Raw genomic sequence first — 11,758 nt, forward strand, 5'->3', positions numbered from 1 at the left:
AACGAACAGAAACAACAAAAACAGCAACAGTTGGAAAAAATTAATATTGCTGGTGAATTGTTTTTCTTATTATAGTCATTATGCTATAGATTATATACTACTATAATTGTGCCAATTAATACAGATGGTATAATAAACACTTCAACATTTTTGTTTTGGCAAATCAAGTCACTTTTTAATCATTACTATTTTATTATTATTGTATACATTTTTGTGTTATATTTTCTTGTTGCAAAGTATAGGTATAAAAATTATGATATTTTATAAACAACAAAATCACAATCAACATTAAAACATACATTTTGTTATCCTTTCCTAACAGATTTACAGAAAAACAAAGTCAAATTATTAGCCAAACCAAAAAGGAAATTGTATTCACAAGTATAACCTGATATGGCAAAGTACTAATGCGCTACCAACAGTGTATCAATACAAATAAAGTGCTAATTAATAAAGTGCATACATATAAAGTGCTAAACAAAAAAAACAGCTAAACTTCTATAGTGTAACCAACACCTCTAAAAATGTATATCGTGTAATGAAGTAGCGCTAATATAGCACATCAACAAAAAAAAAACAAAAAAAAGAATTTCTCAGATGCTCATGGCAAATATAAACTCATATAAAAGTGTTCAAAGTCCTAAAAGGTGCATCCTATAATATATATCTGAGCAATAATGCAATGAAATCCAGTAAAGTGTATAACATAAAACTAAACTAAAAGTAAATTGTTTCCCAGGAGTAATCAGCATCCAAAAAAAAATCAGGTGACTCAGAGAGATGATCAGTTCCAAAGTGAAAAATATAATTCAAAGTAGATAAGGGGGATAATAACAGGTGAAAGAGTCCAAATTAAAGATGTAAGATGGTAAACATATCTTTCTGCAATCCTCCCCCACTAGGATTGATTCACTACACGATATACATATTCACAAGTATAATCTGGCACACTGAGTGACCAGCTGGCTTCTTATACAGTATATTTCTTGGAGACCCCAGCAAAGGGATCCCCAACAAAATGCCTTGTCCCTGTTCCCTACTAACCTTAGTGTGTTCCCACCTACTGACTACTTCTACACTCTTCCATGTGATCCATGAGTCCCGGGTGCACTCATTTGACTCTGGAATTAACCTCCACCAACCCGCCATCCCATTATCCAATATTAGAAACTATAAGGGCCAGTTCACACTGGTCCGACAAGCGCTGCAACTTCGAGAGCACAAGTTGCATGACATGTCAAAATAAATGGTTCTCTATGAGAGCCATCTTAACTGGTCCGACTTGTGTCGGTCTGACTTTGAGAAAGGTTCCTGCACTACTTTGGTCTGACTTGGATTCAATTTCAGCCCATTGATTTGAATGGAAGTCCGTGACCAGGTTCGTGACGTCACAAGGGGACAATGTCTCAAGGTGACATCACCTGATGGCCATGCCCCATAGCTATATAAGAACTGACAGACTTTGGAGCTGTCACAACGGCGGGAGCCAGCGTCGGAAGAGGAGCAGTTTTTAATTTTCAGCGGGTCGGTGGTGGCGGAGGAAGAAGACATCAGTGGAGGAACCGGAGAAAGAAGGCTTCGTGGAGGAATCAGAGAAGGAAGACATCAGTGGAGGAACCAGAGAACGAAGACATCAGTGGAGGAACTGAAGAAAGAAGACATAAGTGGAGGAACCGGAGAAAAAAGACATCGGTGGAAGAACCGGAGAAAGAAGATTGTGATTGAGGTTGTAACTACGATGGGGGGACATTCCTCATATAATAAAGGACTTGTTAAAAACCGTCTCTTGTTTTTTGTAACACTACACTGATTTTTTGGGGTGAATGGGTAGAGGTGCAATGTACCCCATACTCATTCACATAGGGGGGTGGTATTCAGGGGACCCCTTTCTTAAAGGGGGCTTCCGGATTCCAATAAGCCCCCTGTCTGCAGACCCCTACAACCACTGGCCAGGGTTGTGGGGAAGAGGCCCTTGTCCCTATCAACAAAGCACCCATCCCCCTCCCCCATGTTGAGGACATGTGGCCTGGTATGGTTCAGGAGGGGGAGGCCTCTCTTCCGGTCTGCATGCTCGGATAAGGGTCTGGTATGGATTTTTTTTTTTTCGCATGGGGTTCCTCTCAAAATCTATACCAGACCTAAGGGTCTGGTATGGTCTGGGGGGGGGGCAAAGTAACCAGTTCACTTGACAGCCTTCATCGGTTGTTGATTTTCACTGTTTCCTCCCCATGTGCCAGAGTCAGTACCAAACACTGTTATGTTGGTCCATTAAGAGAAAAACAGCCTTCAGCACACCAGAAAGCCAAATGCTTCCAAAACATTTTTATTCCAGGACAGGTGCAAGAAACCTCATCTGGGACCTCTTCTTCCAAGAAGGTCCAGGGCCAACAATGTACCCCAACAATAATCCCCATCATGTGTCAGGGCAAGCACTATTCCCTAGCAAAAAGCAACCAAAGTAAGTGTCAAATTCAGCAATAACTCCCAAAAAGTATCAGAGCTAGCAAAGATAACCTCCAGCATGTATCACGCCCAGAAATAGCCCCAAGCAGGTATCAGGACCAGTAATAACCCTCAGCAAGTAGCAGGGCCAGCAAGAACCCCCAGTAAGTATCAGGACAAGCAATAACCCTCAGTAAGTACCGGGGCCAGCAATAACCCAGACAAGTGTCAGGGCCAGCAAAAAAAACAGCATTTACCCCCCAACAGGTGTCAGGGCCTCTCTCCCGTGCTGCTGCCAGAACTATAATTTATCTGTCACTCAGGAAATCACTGTGCCCTACAGAGCAATCCACAACTGCAGCCAGCAGTGTGTGGAAATGCATAGCATTCCTGGGATGTTTCTGGTGGCAGTTGATTACATTTTGAGGGTGCTATAACACACCTAAACTACTCCATCCCTGGAACCACTACTATCTGGGGTCAAAGATACTGTATATTCAACAGAACCAATGGTGAGGTAAAAATTCCTTATGCAAACACTGACAAAAACAAAAGCATTTGTGAAGTTCTGACCCTTTCACATTCTGTCCAACAGTAAAATAAAACGTGTTGGCTTTATGTTGTACACTTTAAGGAACCCTTACTACTCCACCTCCCCACTGCATTCAGTATCCTCCCCTCTTCAACACAGGGGTCCCCTGGTCATTCTCATTGATCCTTGGTAATGTCTTAATTGGGCCAATAGTTGAGTATGTCCTCTATTGATTGTTCAGCATGGAATAGCAAAAAGCATCTGGCCCTTTGAGCACTCTGCATCATCATTAAGTAGCGCTACCCCCTAAGGAGCTGCTGAGTTTTGGGTCCCCCTACAGTCTTCACAGCCAGGCAACATGCATTCCAACTTGCATCCAAACACAAGAAACAGTCAAAGGGCTTGGGGTTTTTTTTGTATTTAATAGGGATTTTAACCTGGATAAGGTTAAGGGGTCATGGGATGCTCTACTTGACTCAAAGAACAACGAAACAAGGACAATTTCCTTCTCCGGCACACTGCAACAGCAGATACTTGACTGTGTTTCTGCCAGAACAGCAACAGTCTCTAGCACAATAATCCCTCTCTAGGAGTTTTGTGTTCACCTGAGTGGATTTTCAGCAAAGTCTCAACTTGTGGGAGCTCTTGGTCCCCTTTGTGAAAAAAACAGCCCACCTGGCTATGGTATCTGATCCCAGGAAAAGGGATTGGGTAAGCAATAAAACTATCCCCTGAGGACTTGCCAATAATTTGCATCTAGCAAACTTCTCCATTATAGGCCCTGGGGGTGTAAAGTTAGTCACACTGTCCTTGTCCTGTAGGTGTGTATAGAACTGTATCCAGGCATTCTACAGGTCTGGTTCCTTTCCCAACTATGAAGATGTCCTTTATCCCAGGGGACTGCAGGCAATGGAGCTCCCTTTGTAAACTTTCCTCCTTCATACAACCTCCAACCTGGAGGCCGAACCCCCTTCTCTGGAGCCTTCTCCCAGGCTACACAGCAGCACCTTAACCTTCCATCTTCCACCCGACTCCCCTGCTGGCAAGGCTTCTTCATATTTATGGGTTGGTTTAGCCATCCTGCCAGGTCTCCTGCCTGGGGATTGGCCAGATTCCCATAACTATTCAGATCAGCACCTCCTGGCCTCCACCCACTAGCTTCTAGAAACTTCTCAAAGTTTCTAGATCCAGGGGAAGGTACCAGAGCCCTCTAGCCTATCCTAAAGTAAACCCTCTGACTCACAACCAGACTTTTAACAAGCCTCTATCTACACTACAAAACGATGTACACAAGAGGGCGCTACAATTATATAGATGCCCTTGTATGGATTTTACTAAGTCCCACCATACATGGATATCCTTATGCTGCAGGGAAAGTAAAAGGAAGAATAAGGAATGGAGATATGGAAGTGGACTAGTAGACAACCCAAAGGATTGCTAAGCAGGTTGTATTGTTGGGAAGAAATAATCTGTATCTGCAAAAAATATCTGATTTTCATTAGATAACTCAATTAATTTATTACAATTCATAATAATATTTTGTCCTATTTACATGCTGAATAAACAAGATAGTTGCCTTTAAATCTTTAACGGTCCATTTCCTTTTCTCATGTCTTTGGCCAGATAGAAATCTACAGCAAGTTTTCAAGAACAACAGAAACTGTCTGACAGATTATCTTTACTGTATTTGAAGCAGTTATTAAAATCAAGTACAAAATCTCTATTCTGTCCAATCATAAACAGGCATAAGAAATGGAAAAAAAAGAGACAGACACTTGTCCTAAACATGATTTTATTGAACTCTGAAACAAGTGCGAGGAGGGTCGAGAAGGTCTTGGAGGGGAAAAAGACAGGTAAGAGTTGCTGATATAGGTTTGCCTATGGAGATTACAGATAATCAGTGTCTAGGAATACGAAATATAACTTTAATAATATCCTAATGTCTGGTAGCGCTAGTTGGCCAAACACATATGGACAGTCTATCAAAAATGCAGAACATTTTTTTATATGTAAATACGAGGGGTGGCCGATAAGTTCTTACTCTCACCATGATCTAGATGTACTAGGGATCTGAAATGTTGCAGGTTTATATGTGGGTATCTTAGTAATATGCATGCCTTGTAGGTCATGGTGGATTATAGTTAAAGCCAAGAGAAATGGAGTAAGTGTCATGCCAGACAAAGTTGAATACCGAGCCGTGATTAATGGATGAATGTTGCACCCTAGCCTTCTTGGGGGTGGGTGATGAAGCATGTTTCTACAGTGTCTTTAGTCTCAGGATCATATAGATATATCCAGCTTTCATCCATGGTCACTAATCTGTTTCAAAAGTCCTCCTCATCTTTGTGGTACAGGTCTAAAATACTGTATATTTCACTCATTGCTGTTTTTGGAAAAATTGGCATGCATATTACTAAGATATCCACCTATAAACCTGCAAAATTTCATGGTGAGGGTAAGAACTTATTGGCCTCCTCTTGTATTTTGAGCGTCAGCCAGTTGCAACAAAATTATTGAATTGAACTTGAAGCAAAAATATATTTGTTTTTAGCTTGCCCAATAGTGGGCTGGTCACACAACTCTATGCACATATTATAGCAAAAATGCCCAGACGCCTGGGTAAAGGGAATGCCGCTCGCCCTTATTACATATACTACAAATACAACAGATTACTCCCAAGGGCATTTGTGCAGCAAGCAACTTATACACCAAGGTAAATATACAACTTTTTATTTTTACAAAATTTTCAAATTCAGCACAAAATATGAGGTCTGGTATATATAACCCCAACTACTACAAATGATGTCCTTGAACAATGGCAGGTAACAAATTTTATAAAGGAACCTCCAACTTAATATTCCTTTGGGTTTGCGGGTTATATATACCAGAGCTCATATTTTAAACAATATTTGTGTTGAATTTTAACGTTTTGTAACAATAAAATGTAAATTGACCTTTGTGTATCAGTGTGACCCTTTGCTGCACAAAACTCCTTGGGAGCAATCTATTGTATTTGTAGTGTATGGTATGTACAATTTAATGTCATAGTATCATCGATAAACTATTACAAATAAAATGCCATTGGAAGAAAAAAACAATATCAGATTAATCTGCTTTTCTGTTGTGTTATGTTGACAGATCAATGTTAGGTGGAGGTTATGATGATTTAAAAAAAACTGTGCAATCTATGAGTTTTTGGGGCCCAGTTGGGTCAGCCTTTGTGGAAAGTGAGACTCACATAGACGTTGGTACAATGGCCCACCTCAGAAACATGCAAGAACTATGTATGGAAGAAAGGAAGACTTTGTATGCAAGTCATTGACCTATGAAAGCTATTTATGTGAGCTTACTGTAATTGTGGTCTATTTACTAAACTAGAACATATGTAGTAGTTACGTAGTTTTGTAAAAAAAAAAAAAAAAAAAAAAAACTATTTAAATCAGAAATAATATTTTTAGTTTACAATAGGCTTTATAGCTTGGTTAGGTTTAGTTATTGATTACAATGATGCTGAGTTTGCTGTAAATGCAAATGAAAGCCTATTTGCAAAAATCGATGCATTTTCTCTCTTTAAAAAATGTATTGCCTCTGATTTATTTATTCAATTATATTTTATTTATTTCATTTTAATTTATGTATTGAAAAAAAAAAAAAAATATATATATATATATATATATATATATATATATATATATATATATATATACAGTATCTCACAAAAGTGAGTACAACCCTCACATTTATGTAAATATTTTATTCTATCTTTTCATGTGACAACACTGAAGAAATGACACTTTGCTACAATGTAAAGTAGTGAGTGTACAGCTTGTATAACAGTGTAAATTTGCTGTCCCCTCAAAATAACTCAACACACAGCCATTAATGTCTAAACCGCTGGCAACAAAAGTGAGTACACCCCTAAGTGAAAATATCCAAATTGAGCCCAATTAGCCATTTTCCCTCCCCAGTGTCATGTGACTCGTTAGTGTTACAAGGTCTCAGGTGTGAATGGGGAGCAGGTGTGTTAAATTTGGTGTTATCGCTCTCACTCTCTCATACTGGTCACTGGAAGTTCAACATGGCACCTCATGGCAAATAACTGGGTAATTCCAGCAGCGGGGTGTTTTTTTGAAGCACCTGATTAGAGCCATAGGCTCTAATAGGCTTAAAAAAAGATGGACTCGTGGCGCCGAACATTGCTACAAGCCCACCCAGGTGTGTTAGAAAAGCGAATGATTATTTGCTTTTATAACACTGAACTGCCTCTCAGCCAATCAGGAGGCACGGGTCTAATACCCATCACCTGATTGGCTGAAGGCGCTGTGATTGGACGCCTAGCAGAAGACAAGACAAATGGAGGATGCAGGAGCTGTCACCCGCTGCTCATCCCACAGCTCGCTGCCTGACCCGCTGTCTGATCCCCCACCAAGATGAGGTAAGTGCCGGGCAGTCAGCGGGGGGGCACAGTGGCTGTATTTGACAGGCACAGTGGCTGTATTTGACGGGCACAGTGGCGGTATCTGACGGGCACAGTGGAGGTATTTGACGGGCACAGTGGTGGGATTTGATGGCACAGTGGTGGCATTTGATGGGCACAGTGGCTGCATTTGACGAGCACAGTGGCTACATTTGACAGGGCACGGTGGCTGCATTTGATGGGGCACAGTGGCTGCATTTGATGGCACAGTGGCTGCATTTGATAGGCACAGTGGCTGCATTTGATGGCACAGTGGCTGCATTTAACGGGCACGGCTGCTTTATTTGACGGGGCACAGTGGCGGCATTTGATTTTTTTTTCAGTATTTTTCAGAATTTTACGCCCCCCAGAAATTTTGAGCACCAGCCACCACTGTCTGTGGGACATCCTCAAAAGGAAGGTGGAGGAGTGCAAGGTCTCTATCATCCACCAGCTCTGTGATGTCGGAGGAGGACCCCAGTGGCAACCTGTGAAGCTCTGGTGAACTCCATGCCCAAGAGGGTTAAGGCAGTCCTGGAAAATAATGGTGGCCACACAAAATATTAACACTTTGGGCCCAATTTGGACATTTTCACTTAGGGGTGTACTCACTTTTGTTGCCAGCGGTTTAGACATTAATGCCTGTGTGTTATACAAGCTGTACACTCACTACTTTACATTGTAGCAAAGTGTCATTTCTTCAGTGTTGTCACATGAAAACATATCATAAAATATTTACAAAAATGTGAGGGGTGTACTCACTTTTGTGAGATACTATATATATATATATATATATATATATATATATATATATATAGTATTTTTCGCTCCATAAGACGCACTCCCCCCCAAAAAATGGAAAATGGGGAGAAACGTGCGTCTTATGGAGTGAGTACTGACCAGGCCACCCGGCGCGGCCGCTGCCATGTCACAATACAGTGAGGCCATTTCCCGCGACCGCCAGGCAATCTCCTGTCACAGAAGACAGAGCAGCTCCAGTGGCCAAATGGAGTACTGCCGCACGGGCTGCTCTGTCTTCTGAGTGACAGGCGGACAGGCGGATGTGATGACGTCCTCGCCAGTCGACACGTACAGGTCAGGCTGCAATTAATGGGCACAGGTCAGGATGCATTTAATGGGACTGGTAAGGATGCATTTAATGGGACTGGTCAGGCTGCATTTCATGGGCACTGGTAAATATTTTAGTACACCATTTAGTTCAGAATGTTTTTTTTCTTGTTTTCCTCCTCTAAAACCTAGGTGCGCCTTTAGGTCAGGTGCGTCTTATGGAGCGAAAAATACGGTATATATTCATAAATTAATAAATAATATTAACATACAATAAAGTTCTCTCAGTCCCTGCGCTAAAGAAGCTTACCGGCTAAGGTCCCTATCTCACTTGCCTGCATCCACATACTAGGGCTAATTTAGACAGGAGCCAATTAAATTCCCAATGACATGCTGTTTTGAAGGTAATTGTCAGTTCTATGAGCTATTTATGAGGAGAGTATAAAGTTGAGTCTCTAAAGTTGGGGATTAAACACAGATTCAAGACGTTAATTCATTTAACAGTGCTGGATGAAAAGGTAGAGACATGAGCCGGCTAAATCGTGGAAGGGGCTGAATAGGCAATGTCTCTACATAGCACACAGAAACAAGGCCTGAGACTCATATTATTATTATTATTATTTGTACTAGTAGTAGTAGTAGCAATAGTATTTTATTGTTATTATTATCATTTGCATTATTATTATAATTATTATTTTCATTTTTTATTATATTAGTATTAGTAGTAGTAGCATTACTATTTTTGTATTATTATTATAATTATTATTATTATTTATTTTAATTTATTACTATTTTTATTAGCGGTAGTATATTATTATTATTAACATTAATAATAATTTTATTATTATTATTATTATTATTCAAGCCAAATAAATCACTATTGTAACCTCACTTTTTTATATTTTTTTCTTTACTACAGAACTTCAAATAAAATGGAAGAAACCACCATTCAACATACACAGGACTATATAACGTTTTACGCTCCTGATGAAAATGAGGGTATAGACCCAATCATTTACCAGGCAGTAAAAATTTTGAATATCTTTTTTTACAGCGTGACCTTTCTCCTAGGGGTGATTGGAAATGGCTTGGTTATCTGGATTGCAGGATTCAAAATGCGCAAATCGGTCAGCATCATCTGGTTCCTCAACTTGGCCATTGCCGACTTTGTTTTTGACTTATTTTTCCCGCTTCAGATCACCGAATGGGTCATGGATGGTCATTGGCCTTTCGGTCAGGTTATGTGCAAGGGGATTTTTACAGCTCTCTTCCTCAACATGTCTGTGAGCACCACCTTCTTAATGGTCATCAGCATTGATCGCTGTACGTCTGTTATGTGCCCGGTGTGGTCAAAAAACAACAAAACTCTAAAGATGGCTTCTTCAATCTCCGTGCTTATCTGGACAGCCTGTTTTATACTCAGCACTCCTTACCTCGCTTTTTTTGACATTCTTCATGACTCTGATAGTAATAGTTCATACTGCTTTCCCATATATTCAGAGGATGACCATGTGGACCAAGTACGGTACAAAGCCATGCTCATTACCAGATTTGTTGTCATGTTCCTCATCCCCTTTTCTATTACATTGATATGCTACAGTCTCATTGTAGTTCGGCTGAGAAGAAGAAGAAGTATTTCCATATCTGGTCGACCCTTTAAAGTTATTGTTACCATTGTTGCCACTTTCTTCTGTTTTTGGTTCCCCTTCCACCTATGGCCGTTCCTAGAATATATGAATGTGGAATTTAGTGACACCATGGATTTTGCTATGTCCAACCTTGTCTACGCCATCGGTTTCTTTAACAGTTGTGTCAACCCCATGGTCTATGCCTTCATTGGGAGGGATTTTAAGAAGAGTTTACAGAAGTCTGTCCCATTCCTCCTGGAGAGCACATTCAAGGAGAAGTTCGATATGGAGGATCCCTGCAGTAGATCCATGGTGGAAACCGAGATGGAGACTTATAACTGAGGAGAAACTCCAGCCAAAATACGAAATTCAGCCATCAATCTCTAAAGTGAAACGTTTATTCCCCATGTCTGTCTCTGGGTGAACTCTTTGGATGAAACATAATGGATTGTCATTTTTGAGGATGGTGTAAGAAAACTGGCCGGTCATTTCTGCCTCAACAGCTTTTGGTGGTTCCAGAAAACATAATAACTATTACTCAGTCTATCTACTGTCTATCTATCTATCTATCTATCTATCTATCTATCTATCTATCTATCTATCTATCTATCTATCTTCAGTTTCCTTAAACGTCTATTCAAGTTTCAATACAAATCTGAAAGCTGTATCAGTTTACTGTTAAAAGGTTGTATTGCTTGTAACTTAAAAAAAGTTGTACAAATTAAGTAATTTAGCAATGAGCCAGTCACAGAGACCTGCCATGCTGTATGCCCAGGAAGGTGACACCATTTCCAGTTGCAGTCTGGACAGCTTCCTGTGTCACCAGCCTGCTCAGCCTGTGATGGTGTTCCTTCACTGTCCAGTGGCTGGGAGTAAAAAGGAAAATGTATTTTTCTTTCTTTCTTTCTTTCTTTCTTTCTTTCTTTCTTTCTTTCTTTCTTTCTTTCTTTCTTTCTTTCTTTCTTTCTTTCTTTCTTTCTTGTTATAACACAATTATGTTGGACTATTTTGATATAAGGCAAGAAGTTTTTTTTTTTTTTTTTATTGTTTTTGTATTTTTACAGCACTGCACTTGAATTTATACATATATACAATGTCAATAAACATGTGTTACCAGACTTCTGTAATAACTTGAATTAATTATAATTCTGTTAGGAAAACTGGACAACATGTCCCACTAAAGTATTCTTTAGGACTCTTTAGGAAACACTAATTTGTGCTAATCATGCTGCAACAATTAGAAATACTCCAACTGCAGTTTTCTATTAGAACACAAGATGGCAGCAGAGTACATGTAAAACTCTGGAGCATCTTTGAAGTGGTTGTAAACCCTAACAAAAAAAAAACCCTGTAAGATAAAGCCATAATGAGCTTGTATGCATCGCATACTAGCTCATTATGAAACACTTACCTTAGATTGACGCTGTTGCAGCGGTCCCTGTACACCGCTGTGACTGGCAACATGTTTCCTGGAGTTTTTTACGGGTTTCGCCGGCTCTGGCACTGTAATCGGCCGGAGCCGCAATGACGTCACTTCTGCGCACAAGCACGAGAGCCGCCAGTCACAGCACAGCTGGCGAAGAAACGGCATGAGCTAGCCGTGTGCATGACTTCGGCATAAGCGTATATGGT

At 40.2% G+C, this 11,758-nt stretch overlaps 1 protein-coding gene across 1 annotated transcript; it reads left to right on the forward strand.

Moving 5' to 3' along the window:
• Nucleotides 1–4,669: 4,669 nt before the first annotated feature.
• Nucleotides 4,670–11,353, forward strand: LOC141109989 (chemerin-like receptor 1). Its single transcript, XM_073601242.1, has 2 exons — nt 4,670–4,827; nt 9,418–11,353. Exon 2 carries the CDS (start codon nt 9,431–9,433, stop codon nt 10,466–10,468), a length of 1,038 nt encoding a protein of 345 aa, XP_073457343.1. The 5' UTR covers nt 4,670–4,827; nt 9,418–9,430; the 3' UTR covers nt 10,469–11,353.
• The last annotated feature ends 405 nt before the right edge of the window (nt 11,354–11,758 follow it).

Source organism: Aquarana catesbeiana, linkage group LG10 (assembly GCF_042186555.1).
Source record: "Aquarana catesbeiana isolate 2022-GZ linkage group LG10, ASM4218655v1, whole genome shotgun sequence".
NCBI classification, from domain to species: Eukaryota; Metazoa; Chordata; class Amphibia; order Anura; family Ranidae; genus Aquarana; species Aquarana catesbeiana.

Coding starts and splice junctions, on each gene's coding strand:
- LOC141109989 (XM_073601242.1), top strand. CDS start 9,431: ATGGAAGAAACCACCATTCAACATACACAGGACTATATAACGTTTTAC.